Source organism: Aulonocara stuartgranti, assembly GCF_965226115.1.
Source record: "Aulonocara stuartgranti genome assembly, chromosome: 17".
Classification (NCBI taxonomy): Eukaryota; Metazoa; Chordata; class Actinopteri; order Cichliformes; family Cichlidae; genus Aulonocara; species Aulonocara stuartgranti.
The window spans coordinates 15,939,013-15,963,898 of record NC_138953.1 but is presented as its reverse complement, the minus strand read 5'-3'; the positions used below and the strand labels follow the sequence as shown (position 1 = coordinate 15,963,898).

At 40.5% G+C, this 24,886-nt stretch overlaps 1 protein-coding gene and 1 long non-coding RNA gene across 3 annotated transcripts in view; one reads left to right on the top strand and one right to left on the bottom strand.

Annotated features, from left to right (window-relative positions):
* Positions 1-1,398: 1,398 nt before the first annotated feature.
* Positions 1,399-22,551, bottom strand: LOC309691755 (desmoglein-2.1). 2 transcript variants are annotated; one of them, XM_082509677.1, is made up of 15 exons: positions 22,339-22,551; positions 21,961-22,086; positions 21,176-21,331; positions 19,973-20,111; positions 19,354-19,523; positions 18,858-18,992; positions 13,239-13,424; positions 11,634-11,826; positions 11,258-11,597; positions 7,424-7,566; positions 6,665-6,886; positions 5,522-5,761; positions 5,077-5,210; positions 4,556-4,864; positions 1,399-4,440 (listed from the first exon to the last, which is right to left on the bottom strand). In XM_082509677.1, the coding sequence occupies exons 1-15, from the start codon at positions 22,378-22,380 to the stop codon at positions 3,742-3,744; spliced, it is 3,234 nt and encodes a 1,077-aa protein (XP_082365803.1). In that variant the 5' UTR covers positions 22,381-22,551; the 3' UTR covers positions 1,399-3,741. The 2 variants fall into 2 exon arrangements, with proteins under 2 accessions (XP_082365803.1, XP_082365802.1); XM_082509676.1 differs by having other exon boundaries at positions 11,258-11,826.
* Positions 13,441-24,886, top strand: part of LOC309691763 — a 26,414-nt gene continuing 14,968 nt past the window's right edge. The window contains exon 1 of the long non-coding RNA XR_014272105.1: positions 13,441-16,137. This is a non-coding gene — a long non-coding RNA (uncharacterized lncRNA). The remainder of the gene's footprint in view (positions 16,138-24,886) is intronic.

The following is a 24,886-nucleotide window of genomic DNA, read 5'->3' as shown; positions in this document are numbered from 1 at the left end:
TCCTTCCAAGACAATATAGTTTGAAGGCAACTACATATTTTGTGCAAAGATCCTCAAGCTTTGAGGCTAATCAAAACAATGGCTATACCTTAAAACATATTTTATTTTCTTCATTCTGTATGGCTCGGTCTTAAAATTCATCTGTGCACAAGATATTGTAGGCCATAACTAGTTTCCATGTGCATGAAGACAAGCAGAAACGAGGTTTTGTTGCTTTTATGGCTGGCACAGGTGGTAACTTTCCACTGTGTAGAAAGCGGTTACTAAGAACCTGATGTGATGACTTTATGACCTTGACAGTTTGGGACGTTCATACCTCTTTGGGTGATTGCCAGTAAGTTCACCATTTTAGTGATAAACCGTCAAGTTCGTTCATATGGTGAAAAAACCCAAAATATGTTAAGTTGCTGTTGTTTATAGCTACAGTGGTTGTTATTTCAGAGTTGATAAAGTAGAGACATTTTCTAAATAATGGCCCAATTGTGTCATGAAACTAAGAGTAATAACTGAAATATTAGAAAGAAAACAAAATCACTCCCTGTACGGAAGAAGATTAGGGCCACTGGAAAAAAAATCTGAGAAAAAAGTCAGAATTCTGACTTTTTTCTCAGAATTCTGAAAAAAAATAATTTTGATGAAAAAGTCAGAATTCTGAGAAAAAAGTCAGAATTCTGATTTTTTTCATCAAAATTATTTTTTTTCAGAATTCTGAGATTAAAGTCAGAATTCTGACTTTTTTCTCAGAATTCAGGAAGAGAAAAAAGAAAAAGACGTGCCCACTTTTTTTTTTCCAGTGGCCCTAATCCTCTTCCGTACTCCCTGCCATGCTCAAGTTGGTCTGAGTATTTTAGATTTCATCCCAGTTTCATCTAAACAAAGTAGCCTGTGTTCTTTGTAGCTCTTTGATCCTAACTGTCTAATTGTCACGTTTTTCATGCCCACATCTCTATAAAAGAACAAATGAGCCAAACCTGTTAAAATGTTAATGTAGCACCTACTCCCTGGAGTTGTGCCTCTTACTAGCAAGTGCTAGAGCCCTTCATATTGTCAGATTTCTGCGGTCTTTAGTTCCAGACAGTATAAAACAATTTAAGTGTTTTATGTTGTTACTTTGTGAAAGCTTTTTTTTTTTCTGTCAATCAAAAAGTAAATAAACACATCAGCATATTCTGGAAAGTGAGCTGTCTCATCTGCTTTCTTGTCCTCATAACATTACATGTATTTGTTGTGACATTTATCTCCAGACTGCCTTGGTGAAGAATGAACTTTAATTGGACTTAGATATGCAGATCCGTGTGTGTGTGTGTGTGTGTGTTTTAACAACGAGTCAGTGTTTGACTTTGTACAACATGAAAGTAGATTTGAAATCAAACAATGAGGCAGGGTCTGTCCCAGCTATCAGTTCAATTCAGTTTTATTTATATAGCATCAAATCCCAACAAGAGTCACTTAAATGTGCTTTACACTGTAAGACAACTTATAATCAGACAACCCCCTAAGACAGGGATATCAAACTAATTTTACTTTCTTAAGTGAACCAGAGCAGTGAAATTCCTCTTTTGGTCAATGTAAAGATATTTAACTAAACATTTAATCCCTTATATTCTAATAAAAGAAAGTATAAGTACACTTGCAGCAATACGTCTCACAAGTCTGCTCTCTCATGCATCCATCTGAGTATGAAAAAAGAAAGAAAGGACTTGCAGAGAAAGAGCATAGGAAAAAAGTGCTGCCGTGACTGGGTGAATGAGTCAAGGTGTGTACTCAGAGTAGAAACGCGCTATATAAGAAGCAGTCAGTTTACCAAGTTTAAAGCTATCATTCATCTGCTCTTCTTCAGTGCCTTGTGCCAACAGAGTGCAGAGCAGCTAATCTACAGAGGTTGATTATTTTGTTAATAATTTTACATCTTCATTGCCTATAACTCTGGATACTGTAGCTCTTATGAAAAAAGGGAACCTCAAATCAGACGTACTTGACTCCCTGGTTTGACTCTCAAATGCGCACCTTAAAGTAGATAGCTCATAAGCTGGAGAGTACTGACAGAGACTAGAAAGAGAGATCATATTTGTCCTATATTCATTGACTCCCTGTTAAATGAGAGCACTATCACATAATGAGAAAACAAACTCTTGGGTTCAAGAAACATCCATCTATCCTTTGCATGCTAAATGCAACAATCACCACACCTTTTCCCCCGCATTTATATTTTTGGGATCAGTTCATCCTGCGCATGCATTACAGAGTGGAAAATCAATCAAGCTTATTGATTTTAGCTCAGCAACACTCCACTGGGTTCACTGTCATTTTCACTAAGCCTCAGGTTCATGATGAACTTGTTTTGATATTTGATTTGATTTGATATACCTTTATTAGTTTTATAGAAATTTCACAAGGCTGCCGACCTATTGCACACAATGGCGGCGCCATCTTACCCTCCGACCATACATACATTACACAAAACATCACGTGGGGAAGACAGGTCAGAGAGCTATAACAATGGAAAAATGCACCACATGAGGAAAGATAAGGAGAAAAAAATAACTCCCCCCAGACTGAGCTCCAACAGGGAGATCAGTTTGAGAACAGAAATAAACACCTCTGCACATAGCACATGAAAAAACTCTTAATACACCAAAGAAACACATGACAAGCAACAGGGGTGGGTAAAGGGTGAGAGACAGCTGAATTAGACAGTACATCCGGGCCTGCACCCTTTGCGCTGGTCTCCATGATCCACCGTCAACATCGGAAGGGAATAAGCATCGAAGGCGTTTGGGAAGGGAGGGGGGATGAGTGTGTGCATATCAGTGTATATATGTATGTGTGTGTGTGTGTCCAGAGTTAAGCTGAGACAGTGTCCTTCGCCCTGCCAGGCTAAGTAAACAGTCTTCCAGCCAACCCAGGTGGCCTTGCATGGAATGGGGAAGGAACAGTCTAAACACAGTTGTTATCAGGGTGTCGCTGAGAGGGTATCCACGTGAAGTGATGGTGCTTTTTACTTTAGTGCGAACAACTCATATGAATATGGTATTCCTGCTCGGGGGCCACTCGTTCCCATGAGCACAATTGCAATGAACATGACTGGCCTTTAAAAAAAGATTTAAGTTGATGTTATGAGCCAACTTCCAGTGTCAACTTTCACATGAATGCAATTGTCATGCAAGGTTTTTATATTACTATATTTGATGTGACTAGTATTATTTATTTCTTTTGCTTAAATACTGTTGTTGATCATATGACCAAATTATTAAGCTTGAAACTGACTTTCACACAGTCTACCACTCCTTCATGTGTTTTTGGAATACAGTTGACAGCTACTGACAGCCATTGTTTACACCAATGGCAGATTTTCTTGGAGCAGTGTTATGCTGATTTGATCAACTACGTCTGGACAAGTCTGCCTTGTTACTACCACCATCACAAACCTCTTAAAACATAGAATGGTCCTAACCACATCTGCCCATGTGTACTCCATGTGTCTACATACTGCAACAACAACAACCACCACCAACTCTTTTTTTGTTTGTTTTTTTTGTTTGGCAAGAAGATGTCCTTGTAGGCTATGATGCATACTGGACTGCCAAATCTAACACACTCTGAAGGGTTCTTTAACCAGAATAACACCTCTTGTCAAAATGCCCTGAGATGAGATTGGTTCCAACTGGCCTTCCTAATTCCTACTTTTGACTACTTTTATCCTTAATCGGCATACAATGACCATTTAGCTGCATTAGTTTCCTATCTCGTAGAGCCCAGGGGCATAGGTGGGCTTATGGGTAGGAAGGCAATGGGGCTGGTTGGAACACTGTGGCTAGCAGGATTTCTTGACCTCTCAATGTCCTGGATAAAAAATCGATTGGTTCCGTTGGAGCCATCTACTAACAAAAGTGTGTTCTGTAGATGTGGTTGAACTACATATTGTATGGGTTGTGATACAGAGCTGGTGTAGTAAATTGGTTCCTGTTGTAGTAAGACAGTCTGAACTGGACTGGGTAGTTTATCATAATGACTAATATGAGAGGAACGTCTGACACTAGTACTCTTAGAGGTAGGAAGTGTCATAGATCGGGCAGTACTTACAGTACCGACAGATGATTGTAGTATATTTGTATTGGACGTTACTCTTTCTGTTTTTATGTCTGCATGCTTTGTTTCAACAATGTGCTCCTGTCTGCTCTTAAAAACTGGCTCGACAAAATCAGCTGTGCTTTTGATAGCACCTGCAACATTTTGTGCCAATATGGGTTTGGGGGACACTGTAGGAAACATACAGATCTCAGCCAGAGTCTTGAACTTTGGCCCAAGTTCAGTGAGGAAATCTAAGTCATTGTCATCCTCCAGAAGGCTGCAGCAACCCACAGAGCCAGCAGAGGAGCCCTGGCCCTCAAAATCATATTCCAAATGGGAATCCTCCACAGGAACAGCACATGCCGCTTTCTGTTTGAGGCAAATAAACAAAACAGTCAGTGGCATCAAAAGCTTCATTACACAGGAGTCCAAAGAGAAGATACTGTGACAAATAATTGCATGTATAGCTATTATACCATAGTACCTGAGAGTAGTAATCATTGAGAAAAGCATCAGGAAGGGCTATGTCCTCATACAGGGCTTCTGTGTGTTGTATACCCATCACTTTTCTGTTGAATGACGCACGCCCTCTGCCAAGGTTCACTGATTCCCTTGAAAATGTGTAAGCATTGTCAACCTCCATTACAGTCTGGACAGCTGCCTGATATTTCTGCTCGCTGCGGATTTGTATCTCATCAATTTCCATTATGTTTGAATTTTTCCTGTTGAAATTTGATGACTGTCCCATCTTAACCTTTTGGAGCATAACAGGTAAACTTTGGAGTGACATTTCCTAAAAGTAAAAGAAGAAGAAAAAATTATCTTTGAACACAACTTCTGTACGAAACGACATTGATTTCAGTTTTCAGAATCATGTTTTTAAAACAAAATTGAATCAGGGATGACTGACAAGCTATCGCATTCCTCCTTAAAAATCAGTTTGTTTTCTACATATCCACATTAAATAAAACAAAAAAATTTTCCCAGACAAACGTGAATGCCCACCTTATCCTCGCCTCTGCCTTCAGTATGATAGGATATGAGGTTTTCTTTGGGGAGAAATGGTAGCTCATTAAATTGGTCAGGAAAGATTTTGTCTGCCCCTGCATACTGACAGACCACCAGAAGAAATGGGATAACTGCACAAATAAAACATAGATAAAAACATTTAAATTCAAATGTAAAGATTCAAACTAAAGCATAAAAGTTTGGGCTTTTCATGTATTTAAACCTTTTTTCTGTTATGCACAGTACTTTTTCAGTATAGGTAAAAATACAATAGGTTGCAACAAACTAGTATTATATTTAAATAGAACTTAATAATACTATAGAATAAATAGCTGTACAGACACAAAATAGTCCTGAATATGTATTGAAAATCTTAAACACATGTTTTTCCCAACTAGGCCTGTTATACATATCATTAGTGGATGTTCTAAAATCAACTCACATAGCAGTAAGCAAAATGCCAGTAACAACAAGCCAATGGCTGGTGTAGCAAGCTTAGATGATGTAGTTTCTAGTCTTGCTGTTCTCAGGCTGCAGTCCTCTGTTTCCGAACAAGTACAAACATTCACCGTAAAAACTTCCTTGGTTGGACAAGACAGACCCTGGGCATCCAACACCTCTACCTGGAGATTATGTTGTCCAGGCCAGAGTGGCACATGAGAATGAATAGCAGCGCTTGTCTCTGGAGATAACAAAGCACAAAAAGTTTTCAAAGACAATTTCCCTCCACTACACTGCAACTCAAGCTTCGAATTAACTTTACTTCAGGATTTATTCTGCCTCCTCAAACAAAGCAAATACTTTGGAAAGGAAAAACCAATTACATTACATTTAGTAAAAACAACATATAAAAATTTGCCCAAATTTCTTTTCTGTAAACTAGCAGCTAGTTTATTTTACTGCATGATATTAGAATAGGGTGAATTGGTGCCACTGTAATAGGATTAGAGGAAATAATTATTGTATTGTAACTGAAAATGTACACTATATTTCCCAAACACTTTACACACATATGAACTTGAGTGGCATTGCATTCTTAATCCACAGAGTTTAACATCATGTTAGCCCACCCTTTGCAGTGTCAACTCTTCAGGGAAGGCTTTCCACAAGGTTTAGGGGTGTGTTTACTGCGCCCATCAACTTTTATGGAATTGTTCTTAATCTAAATGTTTGGTTTATGATCTCTCTCTCTATTAAAATGAAAAACTGTTCATTTCTTTGTAAGTGAGCAAACTTGCATATTCTCAGCAGGGGATCAAACACTCATTTCCCCCACTGTATAGATAAGGCTTAAGTCTTTACGGTAAATCACTATAATAATAAAATTAGTGCTACAATTACTAAGGCAAAAATAAATAAATAAATAAAATTAAAATGGTAAATGGCCTGTGTTTGTATCGCGCTTTACTTGGTCCTCAAAGGACCTCAAAGCGCTTTACACGTTCAGTCATCCACCCATTCACACACACATTCACACACTGATGATGGCAAGCTACATTGTAGCCACAGCCGCCCTGTTGCGCACTGACAGAGGCGAAAATAAACGTTTCCATTTTTTCTTTTGACCCAAACCAGATTTTCTTACCATTGATGACTTCTACAACCCAGCTGCCTTGTGTCCCATCAGGTATTATTCTGAACGTGAATGGAGCAGCATTGGGACTAACATCTTCATCAATGCCCGTAACGTAAACAGATTTCTGATCAGAGCACAGACTGGCATGGTTTGTAGTCAGGGTTGGACAGTGGTCATTGCCGTCAGTGACTTGAATGGCTATTGTTCCTGTTGCTGTCTTTGATGGCATGTCTGAAAAGCAGATACGGTAAATATGTCAGTAAGAATTTGAAGCAAATGCCGTGATTGCCATTTGCTGGACTGGTATACATAGCACCTTCCCATTTAATAATAATAATAATAATGGATTGCATTTATTTAGCGCTTTTCAGGACCCCTCAAAGCGCTTTACAATACCACTATTCATTCACTCTCACATTCACACACTGGTGGAGGCAGCTACAGTTGTAGCCACAGCTGCCCTGGGGCAGACTGACAGAGGCGAGGCTGCCATATCGCGCCATCGGCCCCTCTGGCCATCACCAGTAGGCGGTAGGTGAAGTGTCTTGCCCAAGGACACAACGACCGAGACTGACCGAGCCGGCAACCTTCTGATTACAAGACGAACACACAACTCTTGAGCCACGATCTTAAAAGTTGTTGCTACCAATATTTTATTGGTAGTTAACTGAAATGAAATCCTTCAGTAGGGAAAAAGATAACCTTCAAACCTAAATATAAGAAGTGGAGGAAGCAGCAATGAAGTCTTAGTGTTGACAAGAGAATTACCTTTGGGTATAGCTAGAATCTTGGCGATATAGGTACCATTCTTCAAGTAAGGTGACTCCCTGTCTGGTGTCCTTTTGAGTTTAATTTCAGCTGTTTCTGCATCGATTGTAAACAGGTTATCTGGATCATAAGCTTTGGCATAACTGGAATGAAAAAATATATATAAGAAAGAAGAAAAAACATCAGTAAAGTAAAAACGAGCATCAGTGAAGTAAAAGTTTCTATTTACATAAAACACCTGCTCAACATTATGATAAAGATGAAACCTTCAAAAACAAACAAAAAACCTCTAACACAAAGTAGTTTTTAACTATTTTATTAATTATAATAAATAATAATCATACCTGGTAATGCTTTACATTAAAGACTTTATATTATTAACATAATTTGTGTCTTGATAGGATTAAACAGACCCATCAAAGATATTTTAAATGCTAAGAAGAACACAGCTGTTAACGTTGTTTTATTGCTTTTACAGCTACCCCTGCTACCTGCTACGATTAGTTAATGTATTATTACACCAATTGACAACTTTTGCTGTTACCAGAGTAAAAGTAAGGAAAGAGCCCTCATTAAGATTAATACAGCTATTCAATTTCTTCCAATTCATTTTTGTTCAAATAGCACCAAGTAACAACAGAAACTATATTTTATTCATTTTTCTAAAACTTTAATTTATTTCTTGACTTCACTAGGATACTTTTCTTGTATATTATAGCTAAAATCATAAAATGTTACCAAATTTAAAAATAATTTAGTAAAGTTTAAAAAATGTCATCATTGATACTTTAGTTAACCAGTTATAGTCTTTTGACACATAATATTTACATATGTGTTAATAAATATCTTGTAATGAATTTTAACCACATTACTGCCTGTTCTTAGAAAACCTTAATGTAAAGCATTAGCCATTATATTATTATTGCCATTACTGCAACACTCTGCTATACTTTGATCAAATGAAATAGGTGTTTGTTGAGTGACATTTTTATATAAATCATATCATTGGTAGCTTTGCCATTAATGGAAATTACTGAAAACTGGATCATTATGACTAGGTCAAAAGCTGATGACTGTTCAATTACTGAACATAAGTCTCACAGACTTTCACATGCCTAGCTCGTTTCCAAGCTAGGGATGTGAAAGTCACAATTCTTCAAGTATATGCTCCAACAGAAGAGGCTGACGATACTGACAAGGATGGGTTCTATGCGATGCTCCAGGATGCCATTGACAACTCCCCGCGTCATGATTTGCTGATCGTGGGCGGAGATTTCAACGCGCAAATAAGCAGTAACCGGGATGGCCTGGAATCGACTATCGGCCCGTTTGGAATCGCAGCAATGACAAATGAAAACGGTAGGCGGCTGATCTCGTTCTGTGCGGCAAACCGGCTGACCATCAAGAACACCTTCTTCAGCCACAAGCGGATACACAAGGCGACGTGGAAGGCCCCCGGTGGCAGATATACAAGCGAGATCGACTACATCTGCATATCATCCCGCTGGGCATCCACCATTAGCGATGTTAGAGTGTGGCGTGGAGCCGACATTGACTCGGATCACTACCTGCTAATTGCCAAATGTAAACTTCACCTGAAGCGCCTCCAACCACGACTGCAGCGGCCAAGTCCTTTTAACATTCAACGCCTAAAAGATGCAAATACGGCAGCAGAATTTCAACTCGAATTGAGAAACCGCTTCCAGCTCCTTGCTGCGGAAGGAAATAACAACAAAAATCCAGATACACTCTGGGATGAGATAAAAGAGGCTGTGGTCGGTGCAGCAGAATCGAAGATTGGTCGCCGACGGGGCGGCTTTAAGGAGCGCTGGATCTCCGACCGTTCATGGGAACTTATAGATCAACGTCGCTTGGCAAAGTCAGTTCGGGACCAGGTGGCCTTTGACCCACATGCTTCTGCAGACCAGCGTGAGAGGGCCATGGCCACCTACCAAGACCTTGCCCGACAGGTCAAACGCAGCTGCCGGCGTGACAGGCGTGAATGGATCGAAGCTAAAGGCATCGAAGCCCAAGAAGCAGCCGATCGGAATGACACCCGAACCTTATATCGCATTGTACGAGATCTAACTGGGGCTCGTGGTGGCCGCGGTGTTCCAATCCGAGACAAAAATGGACGTGTCCTCCTTACTGCAGCTGAACAAGAATAACGATGGGTCGAACACTTCCGCGATACTCTGAACCAACCTGAGCCACCCCAACGGTTCGAGGCCGAAGACCTGGCACCTTCCATGGATCTTCTTCCTGTCGATATCGGACAAATCAGCATCACTGAAGTCAAGACAGCGATCCGACTACTCAAGAGTGGAAAGGCCGCAGGCCTGGACGAAATCCTCGCCGAAATGCTGAAGAATGGTGGACCCCATCTTGAAGCCGCCCTTACAAGACTCCTAAACGCCTGCTGGGCAACATCACATGTACCCGATGATTGGACAAAAGGCACCATTATCAAACTTCCAAAAAAAGGTGATTTGGGTGACTGTAACAACTGGCGGGGCATCACGTTGCTGTCGGTACCCGGGAAAGTGTTTTGCCTCGCTCTTTTGAATCGGCTACGACACGCTGTGAACGAACGATTGCGAGAAGAGCAGGCTGGGTTTCGGAGTGGCCGGTCATGCGTCGAGCAAATCTTCACCCTCCGCATGATCATTGAACAAACATTGGAATACCAAAAGAAGATTTCTATTAATTTCATTGACTTCGAGAAGGCTTTTGACAGCGTCCACCGGCCGACTCTATGGGCTATCCTACGCCACTATGGAGTCCCTCAGCAGTTTGTAGATGCCTTTCGTTGTCTCTACTCCAACTCCCGTTGCTGCGTCCGGACGGATGACGGCTGCACAGCCTTCTTCAAGATCAATACTGGCGTCCGACAAGGATGCGTGCTATCCCCTTTCCTCTTCCTGTTGGTAATTGACTTCATCATGCGATGATCAGTTGACCAAGCTGACATCGGTGTGCCCTGGCACGAAGCGCGTAATCTCACTGACTTGCACTTCGCAGATGACATCGCCCTGCTGGGCTCGACTCAGGAAGACCTCCAAAAGTTGACCGCGGCCCTGCAGAGGGAGGCAACGAAAGTTGGATTAAGAATCAGCGCCAAAAAAACCAAGGTACTCCGAGTTGGCTATGCACGTGCCCGCATTCCTGTCATGATCAACCAACAACGTGCTGAAGAGGTGGAGAATTTTACATATCTTGGCAGCATCATCTCGAATGACGGGGTCTCTGATCGGGATGTCGACGCCAGAGTAGGGAAGGCAGTTGGTGTCCTGCGACGTCTCCAACCTATTTGGAACTCGGCCTCCCTGAATGTAAGGGTCAAGATCAGACTACTGAACTCTATAGTCTTCCCTACTGCACTTTACGCTAGTGAAACCTGGCGCTCAACAAGTGCAATTATTCAACACCTGAACGTGCTTCAACAACGTGGCTTGCGGCGAATCCTGAGAATTTCCTACCGGGACCGAATAACAAATGAGGAGGTCCTACAAAGAGCAGGCACCCGCCCATTAGCCGATGTTGTTGCAGAAAGGCGCTTTCGCTTTGCGGGACATATTTTACGCCTACCCCCTCATCGCCCAGCTAAGATTGCCATGACATGGCGTCCACGCACTGGCAAGCGAAAGCAAGGCCGACCAAAGACCACATGGCGTCGAACATTTATGGACGATCTGAGAACTGTCGACATTGCCTGGGACGAAGCTGAAGCAGTCGCTGCTGACCGACATCGATGGAGATCACTAGCTGCCCGATGCGCCACTCGGCGTAGGAGGAGGAACTAAGTCTCACAGATTTTACTGTAACTTGACAAACCTGACATCTTCAGCTGTTTTTCCTGTATCTGGATCGGTGGCAGCAAACACAGCGATCTTGCCATCTTTAGGTGCTTCCTTTGGGTCCTCGGATACATGAACAATCTTGGTGTCAGGTATAAATGCTGGACCCTCTGGTACATTATTAACTGATATTTTAATGGGGTAGCTTTTTGGTGCATCTGGCTTCAGCTTTGTTCCTGGTCCTGGTTTAAACTTCACATCAGTGCCCACTTCAGGTCCAACTCCAGGGCCAGCCTCCACCTCAGGTTTAAGTCCTGCATCCAACCCTATATCCCCCTCGCCTACATCCAATTCCACATCTACTCCCAGCTCTGTCTCTGCACCCACACCGGCACCAGCACCAGCACCAGCACCAGCTCCTGCCCCGGCACCAGCTCCAGCACCAGCACCAGCTCCTGCCCCGGCACCAGCTCCAGTAACTAGAGGGTTACCCTCTCCAACATGAACATCCACATCCATGTGTACAGCACTACCAATCACAAACGGAGCAATATTCTCAATCAAAAGGCCAAGCTCAAGCTTCTGGACTTCTTCAAAATCCACAGGCTGCAAAATAAATGATAAAAGATAAAATGAGTTACTTGAGAGAAAACAGACACACACAAAAAATGAAATACATTCAAGAGACAAACCCAGAACTAGCTGCAAATTAAAATGTTTGAAGTGAGTTTATACAAATACATAGTGTAAAACATTGAACACGTCACCAATTTCTAAAGGTGCTACTGTCATGAAATTCTCACCAGATGTTGAGAACAACCAATCCACCAATCCACACGTGTAGAGAAATCAAACTATAGATGTTCATGGTTTTAAGTTTTAAGTATTGAGTTATGTGTAAAAATGAGAAATGTGGTAACAATAAGAACAGTGACAGACTGAACTAAATTATATTAAATCTAAGAAAGAGCTCTAGTGTATACAAACCGCTCAATATATAAAGACCCATAATATTACAGTGATAACATATATATGTGGTGATATGCAGTGCTTTTTGACCTCCAAACATGGCATCGGCAGACCAGAAGATATTCTCTCAGGATCTCACGAGCTTGCCTAAATGTTGGTCAGCAAACTTTAAATGCACTTCAAGATGTTTTTTCTTCAGTGAGCATGCCTACAGGCCATAGTTCGAGTGCATTACTTGTTTTCTTTAAAACAATTCAACCTGCTGATTCCAGGTTTTTCTGTAGCTCTCAACAAGTGGACAACTCTGCTGATAATTCTTTTTACTCTGTCTGAAATCTTGTGGGGGAGCACCTGGTCATGGCCGGTCTATGGTCTTTCCACTCCCTGGTTATGGCCCTAGCAGTGCTCACTTAAACATTCAGGCAGGCGGGCAGGATTGCTTCTAAGTACCGACAGATTTCAGCTGGTGTCATGACTTTCCATTCCTTTTTGCACCTCCCTTTCTTCATGTGCTCAAGACTTTTTTCGCAGTGTCCCTGCATCTGTGGTTTGTTTTCTTTGCAGGTATGAATTGCATGGGTCAGGTTTAGGGTTGGGCAGTAACACATTACTGTAATCTGATTACTTTTCCAAGTAACGATTGAAGGGATTACTATTGCAAAAAAAGTAATAAGAGTACTGTTACTTTCCCTTGAGCATGCTGCGATACTGCGCTACTAAACCGTGATTGTGTTTGTTATAGTGTCTCTAATATTACATATTCTGGTTGTGTATCATGTTTTTTTTAAATTGTAAGTAAGTAATAAAGTAACTAATTACTTTTGAAAATATTTAATCAGTAAAGTAACAGGATTACTTTCTTGGAGAAGTAATCAGTAATTAGTAACTAATTACTGTTTTCAAGTAACTTGACCAACACTGGTTGCGACTGACATCTGGTGAAAATGCTTTTATAGCTCCTTTAAAACTAACAAAGGTGCTACTGAAATATCGAAAATATTGAAACTTGGTGACACGTTCAGTAGTTGTTTACCCGCTGTATTAAATACCTTTATCAACTTTAAGATGCCCTCGTTGGTTTCCTTGTCTGTCTCAATGGAAAAGAGATTATCTTCATTTCCTTTGGAAATTGTGAAGCGAGTCAGCCAGTTGTCTGTGTATTGTTGGTCTTTGTCCAAAGCCTTGATTTTCATCACCACGACATTGTCAACATTTTCATCCACTGAGCCAGAATACTGAAATTAGAACAGCGTGATAAAGATACACCCCATTATGAAAATGTTTTTGTAATAATACGATGTTAAGTGCCTGGAAATGATACATGATTTTAGTAATTCAAACTTATCCTATTGTCATCTTGTACTGTTTTTTCTTTATCATTGTGCTTACAGTGCTCAAAAGACTAGAAAAACATTGAAATTATATGAAATGATAAACTGTACATAGTTCCTTCTTAAATTTTCTATAGCTTTCTGTAAGGTGGTCTCTCACAGTTAGCATTCTTGTTAATTTTAGATTAAATGAAATCCTGCCAAAAATTCATGCACTGTTTTTTCAGTGTCATTCTGAAACAGGATGTTTTGTATTTACCAGATGAAAAACGGCAGTTCTGTTTTTTCACCAATAATTATCATAACCCCAGTGTTAAGCGATCCATCAGTCCATCCTTCAGAATGCCATGCTGTGAACCACTGCAGTGGAAGCTGCAGGTCTCCACCCGATGAAGCTAACAGAACTACATCATCTACAAAAAACAAAGATGAAATCGAGCCGTCCCCTCATCCTCAGACTCTGCTTCTATTATAGAAGGCCTGAGATGAGATTGATGAGATTCTCAAAGTATTTCTCCAACTCTACAGGCCTGACAGGCCAGGCACCAGGGTAGGACCCAGGTAATCCTGTCCCGCACAGTGTACACTGGACCCTTGATTTATTACAACGTAAATGGGTTATCTGAATCGCTCTTTGTCTGCTTTAAAACATGCTGCAGATTAATAGTGGTAATAAAACAGTGATCACTGACCTTTTTAGGGCATTTTTAGAGCAAAGAATTAAAGACAACAGCCTTAATGAACACAGTGTAGTTTGTACTCGGGAGCAGGGTTTATGGGGCTGTAAGAGGCTTGTTGGAATCTCTGAGCTTATGGTGTGCTCATCCATAGCAGGAGGCACTAATACTGTCTTGCTTGGAAGTTTTTCTCCTGGCTTGGATGCTAGTTTTGGTTAAAAGTTAAAACACGATGCATGCTTTATAAAAACTGAACAGCAGACATCGTTACATATTTAGTACACTATAATACTGAGTAAGTAATAGGGATAATAAGTAATAAGGTAGAGCTGACTTAAAAACTGTTTATAACAGTAACCTGGAACAACATGAACAACTCACATGACATTACAATGTAAGTATGCTTGAAAACATGCACTCCTTCCATTTTATTGAAAATTGGCCCATGCTCAACAAAGCAAACTGTTAGAGTGAATTGTTAAATGTTTGTCATTTTTATGTTTACCATTTGTACATCGTTTTAACTCTGATGAAAGAAATTCCACTGTCCTTCCCCCCAGATTCTCGAGGTTCTAGGTGGGGGGCTGTAGTCTTTTATCACAGACACATCCTTGTGCTTTTGATGTAAGCTTCCTGCGTTTACGACCCTTTGGTCAGCAGGAGGTCTGACACACACACACACACACACACACACACACACACACACACACACACACACACTCTTACTTAAATACAGAAGTTCACACATATACATACAATGCCTGTCTAACCAAGGGGGCGTGGCTTTGTTCTGACGTGTTTTGTGTGAACTGTCTCTCAATAAAAGGCAGCAGGAGGAGGTCAGATCTGGAGGTCATTTTCATGGTGGACACAGTCGAGGCCTCCCTTGCGCAAATAATCGATCGATTGACTGTCTTGTTTTCTTCATGATGAATAAGTCTCTAGAATTAGCGGGGCTTGTGGAAACACAGACCCAACACAAACATTAAAACTATATTGAACTTGAGCTCAGGAGAGAAATTGTCACGATCCTGGGTCTTTGGACCCAGCGTTTTGAGTTTGAGTTTATTTTGATGGTTAAGTTCATTGGGTTATCTAAGTTCATGTGTTTATTAGATTCCCTTGTGTTTTCAACCCGTGTTAAGTCTTCCTTGTCCTTTATGTGTTTCATGTCTTTTGTTGTCAAGTTCATGCAATGGCGTGTCCAGCGGGGTGGCCTGGGGGTGCACAGGCCACCCCCCCAACCAGACTGGCCACCCCAGGTGCCACCCCAAAGGCAAAACAATACAATTCAATCAAATATCAAATGTCCGATTATGTTTTCACGGTGAAGCTCAGATATCCGAGTGTAAGTGAATGCAGCATCGGCTTCTGCGCTATGTGCATCACGTTAGCAAAGGTAGGAGAGCCAAGCAAGAAAGATGGCACTGCAGGAAACAATTTTTCGGTGAAAGAAAATGAGGACAGAATAAATGTCCCGGTAAGTAATATTAAGTTTGTTGAGTTTAGTAAACTTCGGTGAAATTAGAATACCAAGGAAAAAATAACACTTAAAGAATTATTGCAGCTGTGGAATATTTCAGACAGTATGCTACTGAGGGCAGCTAACATAAGAGTTATGAGTTATAAGATATAATCTAAGTCGTAACATTGCTGTATGGAGCTGCAGATTTGGTTGCAGGTTAACATAGCTGGACTGGCCATCGGGCATACCGGGCATATGCCCGGTGACTTATTTTTTATTTTTATTTTGTAAGGGCATGAACAATGAGAGGTGGTGGATTGGCCAGATGCAGGTCGATGTGTAAAAATAACTCAGTTGTTTGGTGGTGGCTATGGCGGGGCTTCCACAGAGGCCAGCAGGTGGATGAGGGAAGGGGAGGCAGGAGGAGAGCCCCAAGGCAGCCGCCAGTCCGAGTGTCAGGTGAACTGAACTTCAGGTAAGAAGTTATGACCTGCAGTCTATCTGGGTCAGATATAAACTAAGTTTAGGTGGAGTTTATTTTTGTTGTGCTGACTTTTTACCGTCAGTTGCAATAACTCATACTGCCCGAGCTAGCATGACGGAGTTTCTGTACAGCTGTTCAGTTGCTATGATGTTACTGATAGTGAACTTTATTTTATTCATAAGGTTAGTAGAGTTGCCAACGGCTCCTTAAAAATGGAATGGTCCCTCATTCAGAGAAAATATTATGCATTTGGTATTGAGCTGAGAAGAGACGCAGTTTGTCCCGGACTTTAGCTAGAATGGAAAAAGACACAAAGCTGTAGTTATTCTGTCGTTACGCTGCACAGCTGCCTCTTCTCTCATTCTCTCCCCCTCCCTCTTCTGTTGCTACTTCAATCATGAAACTGATCAATGATCAGCTGATCAGCTTTTCTCTCTTGTTTATTTATCGCCCACTTTGTGCCAGAAAGAGGAAACCAGCAGATGTCGCGCTAAACAACAGCAGCACGTTTAAGCTTGATCAGCTGTTGTTAGAATTTATTTAATATTAATTTCCAGTATCAGCTGATGTTTGCTGGAGCCACAGCTGTAAACCTGCTGGTCATGATGTCAGTTTGGATATGTGGTGAGAGGGAAACATGAAGATGAAACCAGGAGATGTCCTTACTGAATCATCAGAGCTGAACAGGTGATGGAGAAACAGGTTTACCTTTTAGGTGACATGAATGAGTTGAAGGGAAGTTATGAACTGTTTCTGAGAGACAAATAACACCAGGATCCTTTTTTACATAGCTGACAGCTGGTAACTGTGCAGGGGCGGGTCTAGCAAAGTTATGCCAGGGGGCCAGGTAGGGCATTAACAGGGAGAGGTGGGGCACAAAGAAATACTTTTCTTTCTTATTCTCATTTAAAATATCTCGCTTTTATTAAATAATTATCTAAATCTTACAACCAAAGTTTTTATCTGACATAAAATGTATAGAAATCATACATATACCAACAAGACAGTGTACATCACTGTCACAGCAGGGTTTGTTTTCATTCAAAGGCTTTATGGCTTTAATACCTGGTGGGCCGGTCTGTAGTCAAAATGCCCGATTTTCTGTCCCAGTCCAGCCCTGCAGGTTAATACTGGCAGTGTCACCATGCCAGCTGACTGTATTTCATCATCAGCCAGTGTTGTTCTTTATCAATATTACCAAAGTTTACCATAAGGCAGCATAGAAAGTATTTACTTGCTTTCAGGTTTCATTCAAATGTTAGTCTTTTCAGTTGTTTCCCCACTTTTTGTTTCCCCACTTTTTTCCTGATAATCTTCTCACAAACACCAGTTTGTGAGAAGATTATCTTCTTTTTTTAACAGGCAGAGAAAGTTTTGCATTGGAACTGGCTAATTTGTCAATTGTTTGTTACAAATGTTCGTATTTTAATATTCAAAAATGTTTTTTCCCAAAACATACGTATGTGCACTACATGTCAGTAAAAATACTATGCAAATATTGCTGTCCTTGAATGCTGAGTAAGCACTGACAAAGCACTGATTGTATCTCTTGTACTTTATCAACGCAGTATCTAAAAACTTTGCACCGTAGTGGTTAAAATCTCATTCTAATAAGAGTTAAAAGCTCATTCGGTTATTAGGTTTATAGGATTATTGAATTATGGTTAATGGTTGGTAGAATTTTTTTTTTAAACATTATCTGCCAATTACATCTGCCACCCTTCTCCAAATCTGTGCCCCTACCTGCCCCCCCCAACAAAAAGTTTCTAGACACGCCACTGAGTTCATGTTCTCATGTCTGTATTTCATTATGTTTCCTGTTTTATTTTGAAGCGGTCCTGTGTTCCTGTGTTCATTGTGTTTAGTTTTACTCTCCCCTTGGTTATGTTCATTTCTTTCAGCTTTTTTCCCCCATGTGTTCCCACTTCCCTCATTACCCTCCTGTGTGTTTGTTTTCAGTCATTCCTTGTTAGGTTGTCTGCTAGTCCACGTTGTGTTTCCATGTATCCATGCCAGTTTTCCATGTTTTAGTTCACCCAGTTTAGGTTTTTGTTTAGTTTCACCCAGGCCTTAATAAACGGCTTGTTTTTGTTTATCCACGTCACTTTTCACGTTCTGTTTTGGTCTGCATTTGAGTCCTTTTCACAATACATGCAGTCTGCCTCAGACAGACTGTGACAGAAATATTTTCTGAAGTAATAAATCAACAACTGAAACTGGTTTTTGCTACCAAGAGACTTACCCCATGGCAATTAGAAAGAATGCAGGGTAACTTTCTTCCTGTATTACTTTTCAAATCCATAAGCTATGTCTAAATTACATAGACAGTCCAAAGGAGCAAACTCCAGAGCTTTCCAAAATGGGCCAACACAGTTTAAGAATTTTTTAAACACCATTTTGCCACAATTTGTCTGACACGCAGATGAATACTTTCATACTACGAAGATGGAAATGAATCTACGACTGCTTCTCAAAACTCTGGGAACAGGTAGCGTGCAGAAGTAACAGCCTTTTACTGCTACTGGATATTCCTAAACTCCCTGCAGCTTGGGCCACCAAAGCACACTTGATACCACTAACGTAAAGTGCATAACTCAAGCCATCCATAAATAATGAGACAGACACAGCTATGTACAGTTGTTTTGAAAGTGATTAATGATATAAGAATAAATTTGGATGCCTTAAGAACAAGTAAAGGCCATATTCATCACCTCAGATTTTTCCAGAGTAGGCATGTTATCATTGATGTCCAGGATCTTGATCTCTACAGTTCCAGTTCCTGTTAGTCCACTTGCTGCTCCTCCCATATCAGTTAGTTTTATAACCAGGCTGTAGAAGTCATAAGTCTGTGAAAAGGAGGTGAAAACGCATGACTTATATCCAAATACTTCAGAAGAATTGTAATCATACTAAGCTAAGATGAGTCGGACCAGTCGGTCCTGTTTTCCTTCCACGATGAGAAAATCACCTTTGCGCGTTTAGCAGGTATGGTCCAATTATGACATCTGCACACTGTCTCTCTTAAGAATATTTTATTTTAATTACATTTTCAGTCCAGGAACATTGTTTTATTGTACCTGACAAAGATTGCCTGAACCAAAATGTATATATTTAAGAAATATATTAAGAAAGCTAAGAAAGAAATTCGTGCAAAAATGCAGAAGCATATATGTGTCTTGCTGTACGTGCAGTGACTGCTAGCCTCACCTCTCTGTCCAGCGTGGGCTCTTTGACGTACAGTTTTCCAGTCTTTTCATCTAAATGGAACATGTGACCTGTGCCTTCTGGCTTCTGACTGACGATGCTGTAGGAGATCTCTGCATTAATTGTTCCAGCTTGATCGTTGTCTTTACCCTTAAGCTGCATGACAAAGGTTCCTGCAGTGGAGCACAACAGCTCAACATGATCATTTGACAAACAACTTTCACATACATAATATATGCAGACTGTGTTTATATGCGACAAAAAAGAAGGTTAGAGGCTGATTCGCAAAATGAATGTCAACTGGATCTTATAGAACGCAGACATATTTTAACAGTTTTTAAGATGTAAATATGATGCGGACGGCTGTGACTAAGCAAGTCGAAGGTCGTCTGTGAAATGTTAAGCTTCTACCCCAGAGTTCTTCTGTTCTTCTTTTCCCCTGTCTGTCATGACTCCCCCTCTCTCTATTGCTCGTGCAATATCATCTCACTACTCCTAGGCTGAAGAAATATCTTCAGAAGAGGACAGATTTCAGGGATTTTCTCACAAGAACTCCATAAAAGCTAAAATGCAATTTGTATCCCATCACATATAGAAAACTGTGTTTAAAATCCATCATTACCTTTTTCGCTTGCCTCATTAATGTTTCCAGTATGCAGCTCAAAAGAAGGAGCATTGTCATTTTGGTCCTGGACTGTTATAATCAGTGGGATGTTATCCTCTGCCGTGGTCCCATTCCTGTATCTAGCGATCCCTGATAGCTGTGTAAATTGTGAATGACAGACTGAGATAGTTTTAAAATGTAACTTTTAATATGTAATACAATTATATATAGAAACTATATTAATGACTTTGGAATTTCAGATCGTACCTGGAGTTCTATGGCCTAAGATTAAAATTGATCCTTCAAGTTCAACTTTAAAATTCAACTTTTACTGAAGAAAAGTCATTTCTTTTCTTCAGTAAAATTTGCAATCTGGTATTAATCTGGTGCGATAGGGCCCTTCTCTATAAAGGGGAGAGTAAGAATGAGTTTAGGGAGAAAAACAGGAAGGAAGGAGGCTATTGGACACAGTTGTGGCAGGTTGAAGGTGGTTGAAATTAAACACTCCGGTGAGAGAAAAGGACATTTTAAAGGAAAATACTTTTAACCTGGCCTGAGTAGTTTTGCTTTTAAAAATAATTACATTTTATCAGAAGGAGGATTGATTTTAGATTGGATTTATGTGGACTTGTTGTGATAAAAGACTGGACTGGAAACTGTTGGTTTTGTGGCCTACTTCATAAAACAAGCTGCAAAGCAAGTTTGCAAATTGGCATCAGTGAGCTATCACCAGCTATTAGCAATCAGAAATTGTGTAAGCTTAAGATAAGCCATGAAGAAGGGACTGACTTACAATTGTAAGAATGACAAATCAGCTGGAGCTGCCTGTCATCCAACAGCAGTATGACCAGCAGTCCTGGCCACCAGCTAATGGATGGCAATGATTGACTCTAATAGTTTCGGTGAAATACAAAGGCCAGAAATAAATGCAATGACTGTACTTCTGTTTGACATTCATAATATATATTTTAGCTGCTAGTAGCTAATGTTAGCAGCTAATGTACATTCCTTCAACCATACAAAAATGCTAACTCTATTTTTCTGCGATTGCTGTGGATACGTTCCCTGAGGTCTGTATCTCACAGAAGTGGAGCTGAGACCAGGAATGGAATTCCATGATATTGTTTGGTGTTACATAATAGAGAAAATGGTGAAAGAAAACTATGCAGAGTAAAAAACAGAAAAGAAAAAATGAACAAACAAACATCAAAACAAACTTACATTGTAGGATGGGCAGCTTTCCCGATCCAGCAGATCAGTGATACGTACAAAACCAGTCTCTCGGTCCACCACAAAGAGGCTTAATGGATTTTTATCTGCCCCTTCTCCAGAAAGGAAATATTGAACTATCTCAAATTTGTCTTTATCAGAGCGTATCTGAAATAAAACAGGGGGAGCATTTACTGTAAATTACATAGTAAGACTTGGTAAAATAGATGGTAAACATGTAAAAAATTGTTCTACTATTGAAGTTGAACTTAAGTCTCAGACAGTGATGTCAGGTTGGGGTGCTTCTTAAATATTCCTTGTTATACTTTTTAGCAAGAGCAAGTATGTGTTCAAGAACTGTTTTTCACTCTCTACTGGAATTGTTTTTGTAATAATACAAAAACTATGCCAAAGCACTGCAGGTACAACAGATACTGCACAGACATAGATGATGTCTAAACTTTTAATTTTACTATTGAAAAGAAAGAGTATATGCAGAACTTTACAAATGTCTGCACCTGAAATGTATCACTGCGATCATATTGGATTTGCAAATCCTTTAACAATTAGTTTTTAATAGGAAATCTGCACTGACAGCAAACCTATGACTTGTGGTTGTTTTCAAGTGTTCAACTGTGAGTACAACTGGACTTTTTTAAAGGAATGTTCATGACATGCTATCCTAAAGTAGCGGAAGATAACCAAATGATGTGATAGAAGCCACTCAGCCACTGCTTAAAAATATAACGTGCATATAACATGTGTATATGCTATAAAGATTTCAATGAGCTGAAGACCTTTGCAATGTGTTCCAAATGGGTGTAGTCGATGTTCTCCATCAGCTTTGTAGCAGGAGGAATCCACTCTCTCCGATTCCTCCTCAGTTTCTTTACCTTCTTCTCTTTGGCCTCAGAACTCATCATCTGTAATGACAATAGTACAGTTAAATCCCTCAGTCCACAACAAAACGCTGGGCGAGGCTTTCTTATTTTCCTTACACTGTGTTATCTGCGAACCGCCAACTTTGATTGTAGCATATAAATAATAATCTGTGTTAGGCAGTAAAATAAATAATATCTGACCGCACCACTTCATGGTGCTGTTTTGTCGCTTTAAATAAGAAGAAGGATGCCCTAGCATGTTAATGTGATAATAGTTTAAGACTGAATACTCACTAAGGCCAGTAAAAATAGAAGCAGTAGTCTCAACTCCGCCATGAGTGCAGAGACGCGTTGGGATGTGTTGAGTCAGGTTTTCAAAAAAGAACAAACCGATGGGCTGTATGTAATCTAATAATGTAATAATGTAAAGACACACCCACATCACGTTTAAGTCCGTCCCTCTATAGGGCTTGGAAACATGATGTTACCTCACAATGTGCTGCCAACACACTCTGTGATGTGCAGGCCCTTTCTATTTAGCGTCCTTATTTAACACAAGCATGTACAGCATGTACTTTTGAGAGTTAAAGGTGTGTCTTATCAGCACAATAATTTTAAAGGTAATCCACACCTAAAGCACACTTCAAAGGCATTCCGTGAGAAGAGGCTACTTTTCAAAAAGATAAATGAATAACTAGTTTAGCTTTTTTCAGTGTTTTCCATGGTAAAATTTAAATAAGTTCTTTGATTTTGGGAAGAGAGTCTGGCAAAATGAATTTTGAGTTTTCCTGACTGTCTTTGTGCAGTTTATGGAAAATTAATTCCGCCAGATTGATTCCAGATGTTGGCCTTCCACTAAATACTTGTTACCATTTAACATTCAAGTAAAGGATCAACTGGGCTGAAAACTATCAGAGAGAGAGACTTTAGACTTTGTGAGTGGCCAAATCATCAATCTAGAACATTCATAAAAGAAAACTGCAATATCAGATGAGGGACTGTTTCATGTATAGGGGTTTTGAGTAGGGCTGGGCCATATTATACCGTTCACGGTAATACCGGTATAATGTTAGGCAACGATAGGAAAATGAAATATCGCGATAGAATGGGAGTAAAACGCGCATGCGCAGTGCCTTTGTTTTCATACGCACATGGCCGATTGTTGAGTGAAACAGATGAACCAGAATTGGTTTGTAAAAATGGTGCAACTTCAGTGATGTGGAACTGGTTTGGTGTTTGTCCGTCAGATACACAACAAAGCACATTTTTTTGCAGAACATGCAAGCGGCCGTTGTTATTGTCGTATTTGTCGGACTAAGATGCTCTTAAATCTGGGAGTAATCTGGGTCCTAAACTCCGTATGCTTCAGGTCAAACAACACTGCAGCATCACTTAGAGTTAAAAACTGTCTAAATTCTTTCATCTTTAATAAAACGATCAGCATTGCTGCTTTACGAGGTGTAACTATAAAGTTTAACTTCCAGGCATCCATGAAAACAAAAGTTATTACATTTAACGGAGTTAGAAGTTAGCAGGAAGCTAGCGGAAGTTAGCTCGCTAGTTTCGCTAGTTACCTAAGCATGATATAGCATGTTCTGACGGAGAGATTTCTGAAAAAAATCAAACGTACAGCTCTGCTATCACTTCCAACATAAATGAAGACAGGAAACTAAACAGCAGTGACGTTTGTAGGGTTACTGAAGTTGGGCTAGCTGGTATATAATGATGTGCTACGTGATCGCTAGCGACACAGCTATGTTAGCATAACATAAACAGTGAAGCTGGAGGACGAACACTAACACTTTTCCACTTATAAAAGTTAACGTGAAGGTTCTTCATGGTTAGAGACAAATGCAATCGCATGGCAGGATACTGTAAACGGACCAAACTTCAGTCAGGAGAACAACTGAGATAATCCATCCACAATACGAGGTTAGTCATTAATATACTGCAACAACATGGGAATAGAGCAGCTGCCAGAGAATTCAACATTAATGAATCAATGGTACAGAAGTGGAGGAAGCAAGAAGAATGAGTTTAATAAAGTTTGATTTATCTGACTGCTTTGTTTCGCTTAATGTGCCTTATAATCCCGTGCACCTTATGGTCCGAAAAATACGTACTGCACACTGCAGTTTAATGTTGCAAAGCACCTCTTTTTAACTTCAGTGTGTGGCGGACCACCAGGTGGCTCCACTCACACACAAGTTGAAAGGAAGTGTGGGGGTGGAGATTTTGGCGCTGACTATATGTGAAGTTCTGTCAGTTAATAAAGTTGTTGGAGTGGAGCCACCTGGTGGTCCGCCACACATACCCCCCCTTGAACACACAGTCAGGTCTCCATTCAGTCCAGGACCCTGGGATGCCGTTTGGCCTGAAAGGTGCCGCCCAAACCTTCCAGCGGTTGATGGACTCTGTCTTGCGCGGGCTGCCCTTTGTTTTTGTATATCTTGATGATATACTGGTGGCCAGCAGCTCGAAGGAGCAGCACATGTTCCATCTGCGTCAGGTTTTTCAGCGTTTGGCGGAGCATGGACTGATTATTAATCCGTCTAAATGCCAGTTTGGGTTGCCCGTTCTCGATTTCCTTGGGCACCGTGTTTCCGCCGAGGGCGCGGTTCCGTTGCCTGACAAAGTCCGAGCTGTTTCGGAATTTCCGCGTCCCACGACTGTTAAGGCACTGCAGGAATTTTTGGGGATGGTGAATTTTTACAACCGTTTTCTCCCCAGAGCGGCACATCTGCTGAAGCCCCTTTACGGGGCGTTAAAGGGTAAAAAAGCTAATGACCCCGTTGACTGGTTTCCGGACAGCATCCAAGCGTTTTCTGATGCTAAGTCAGCG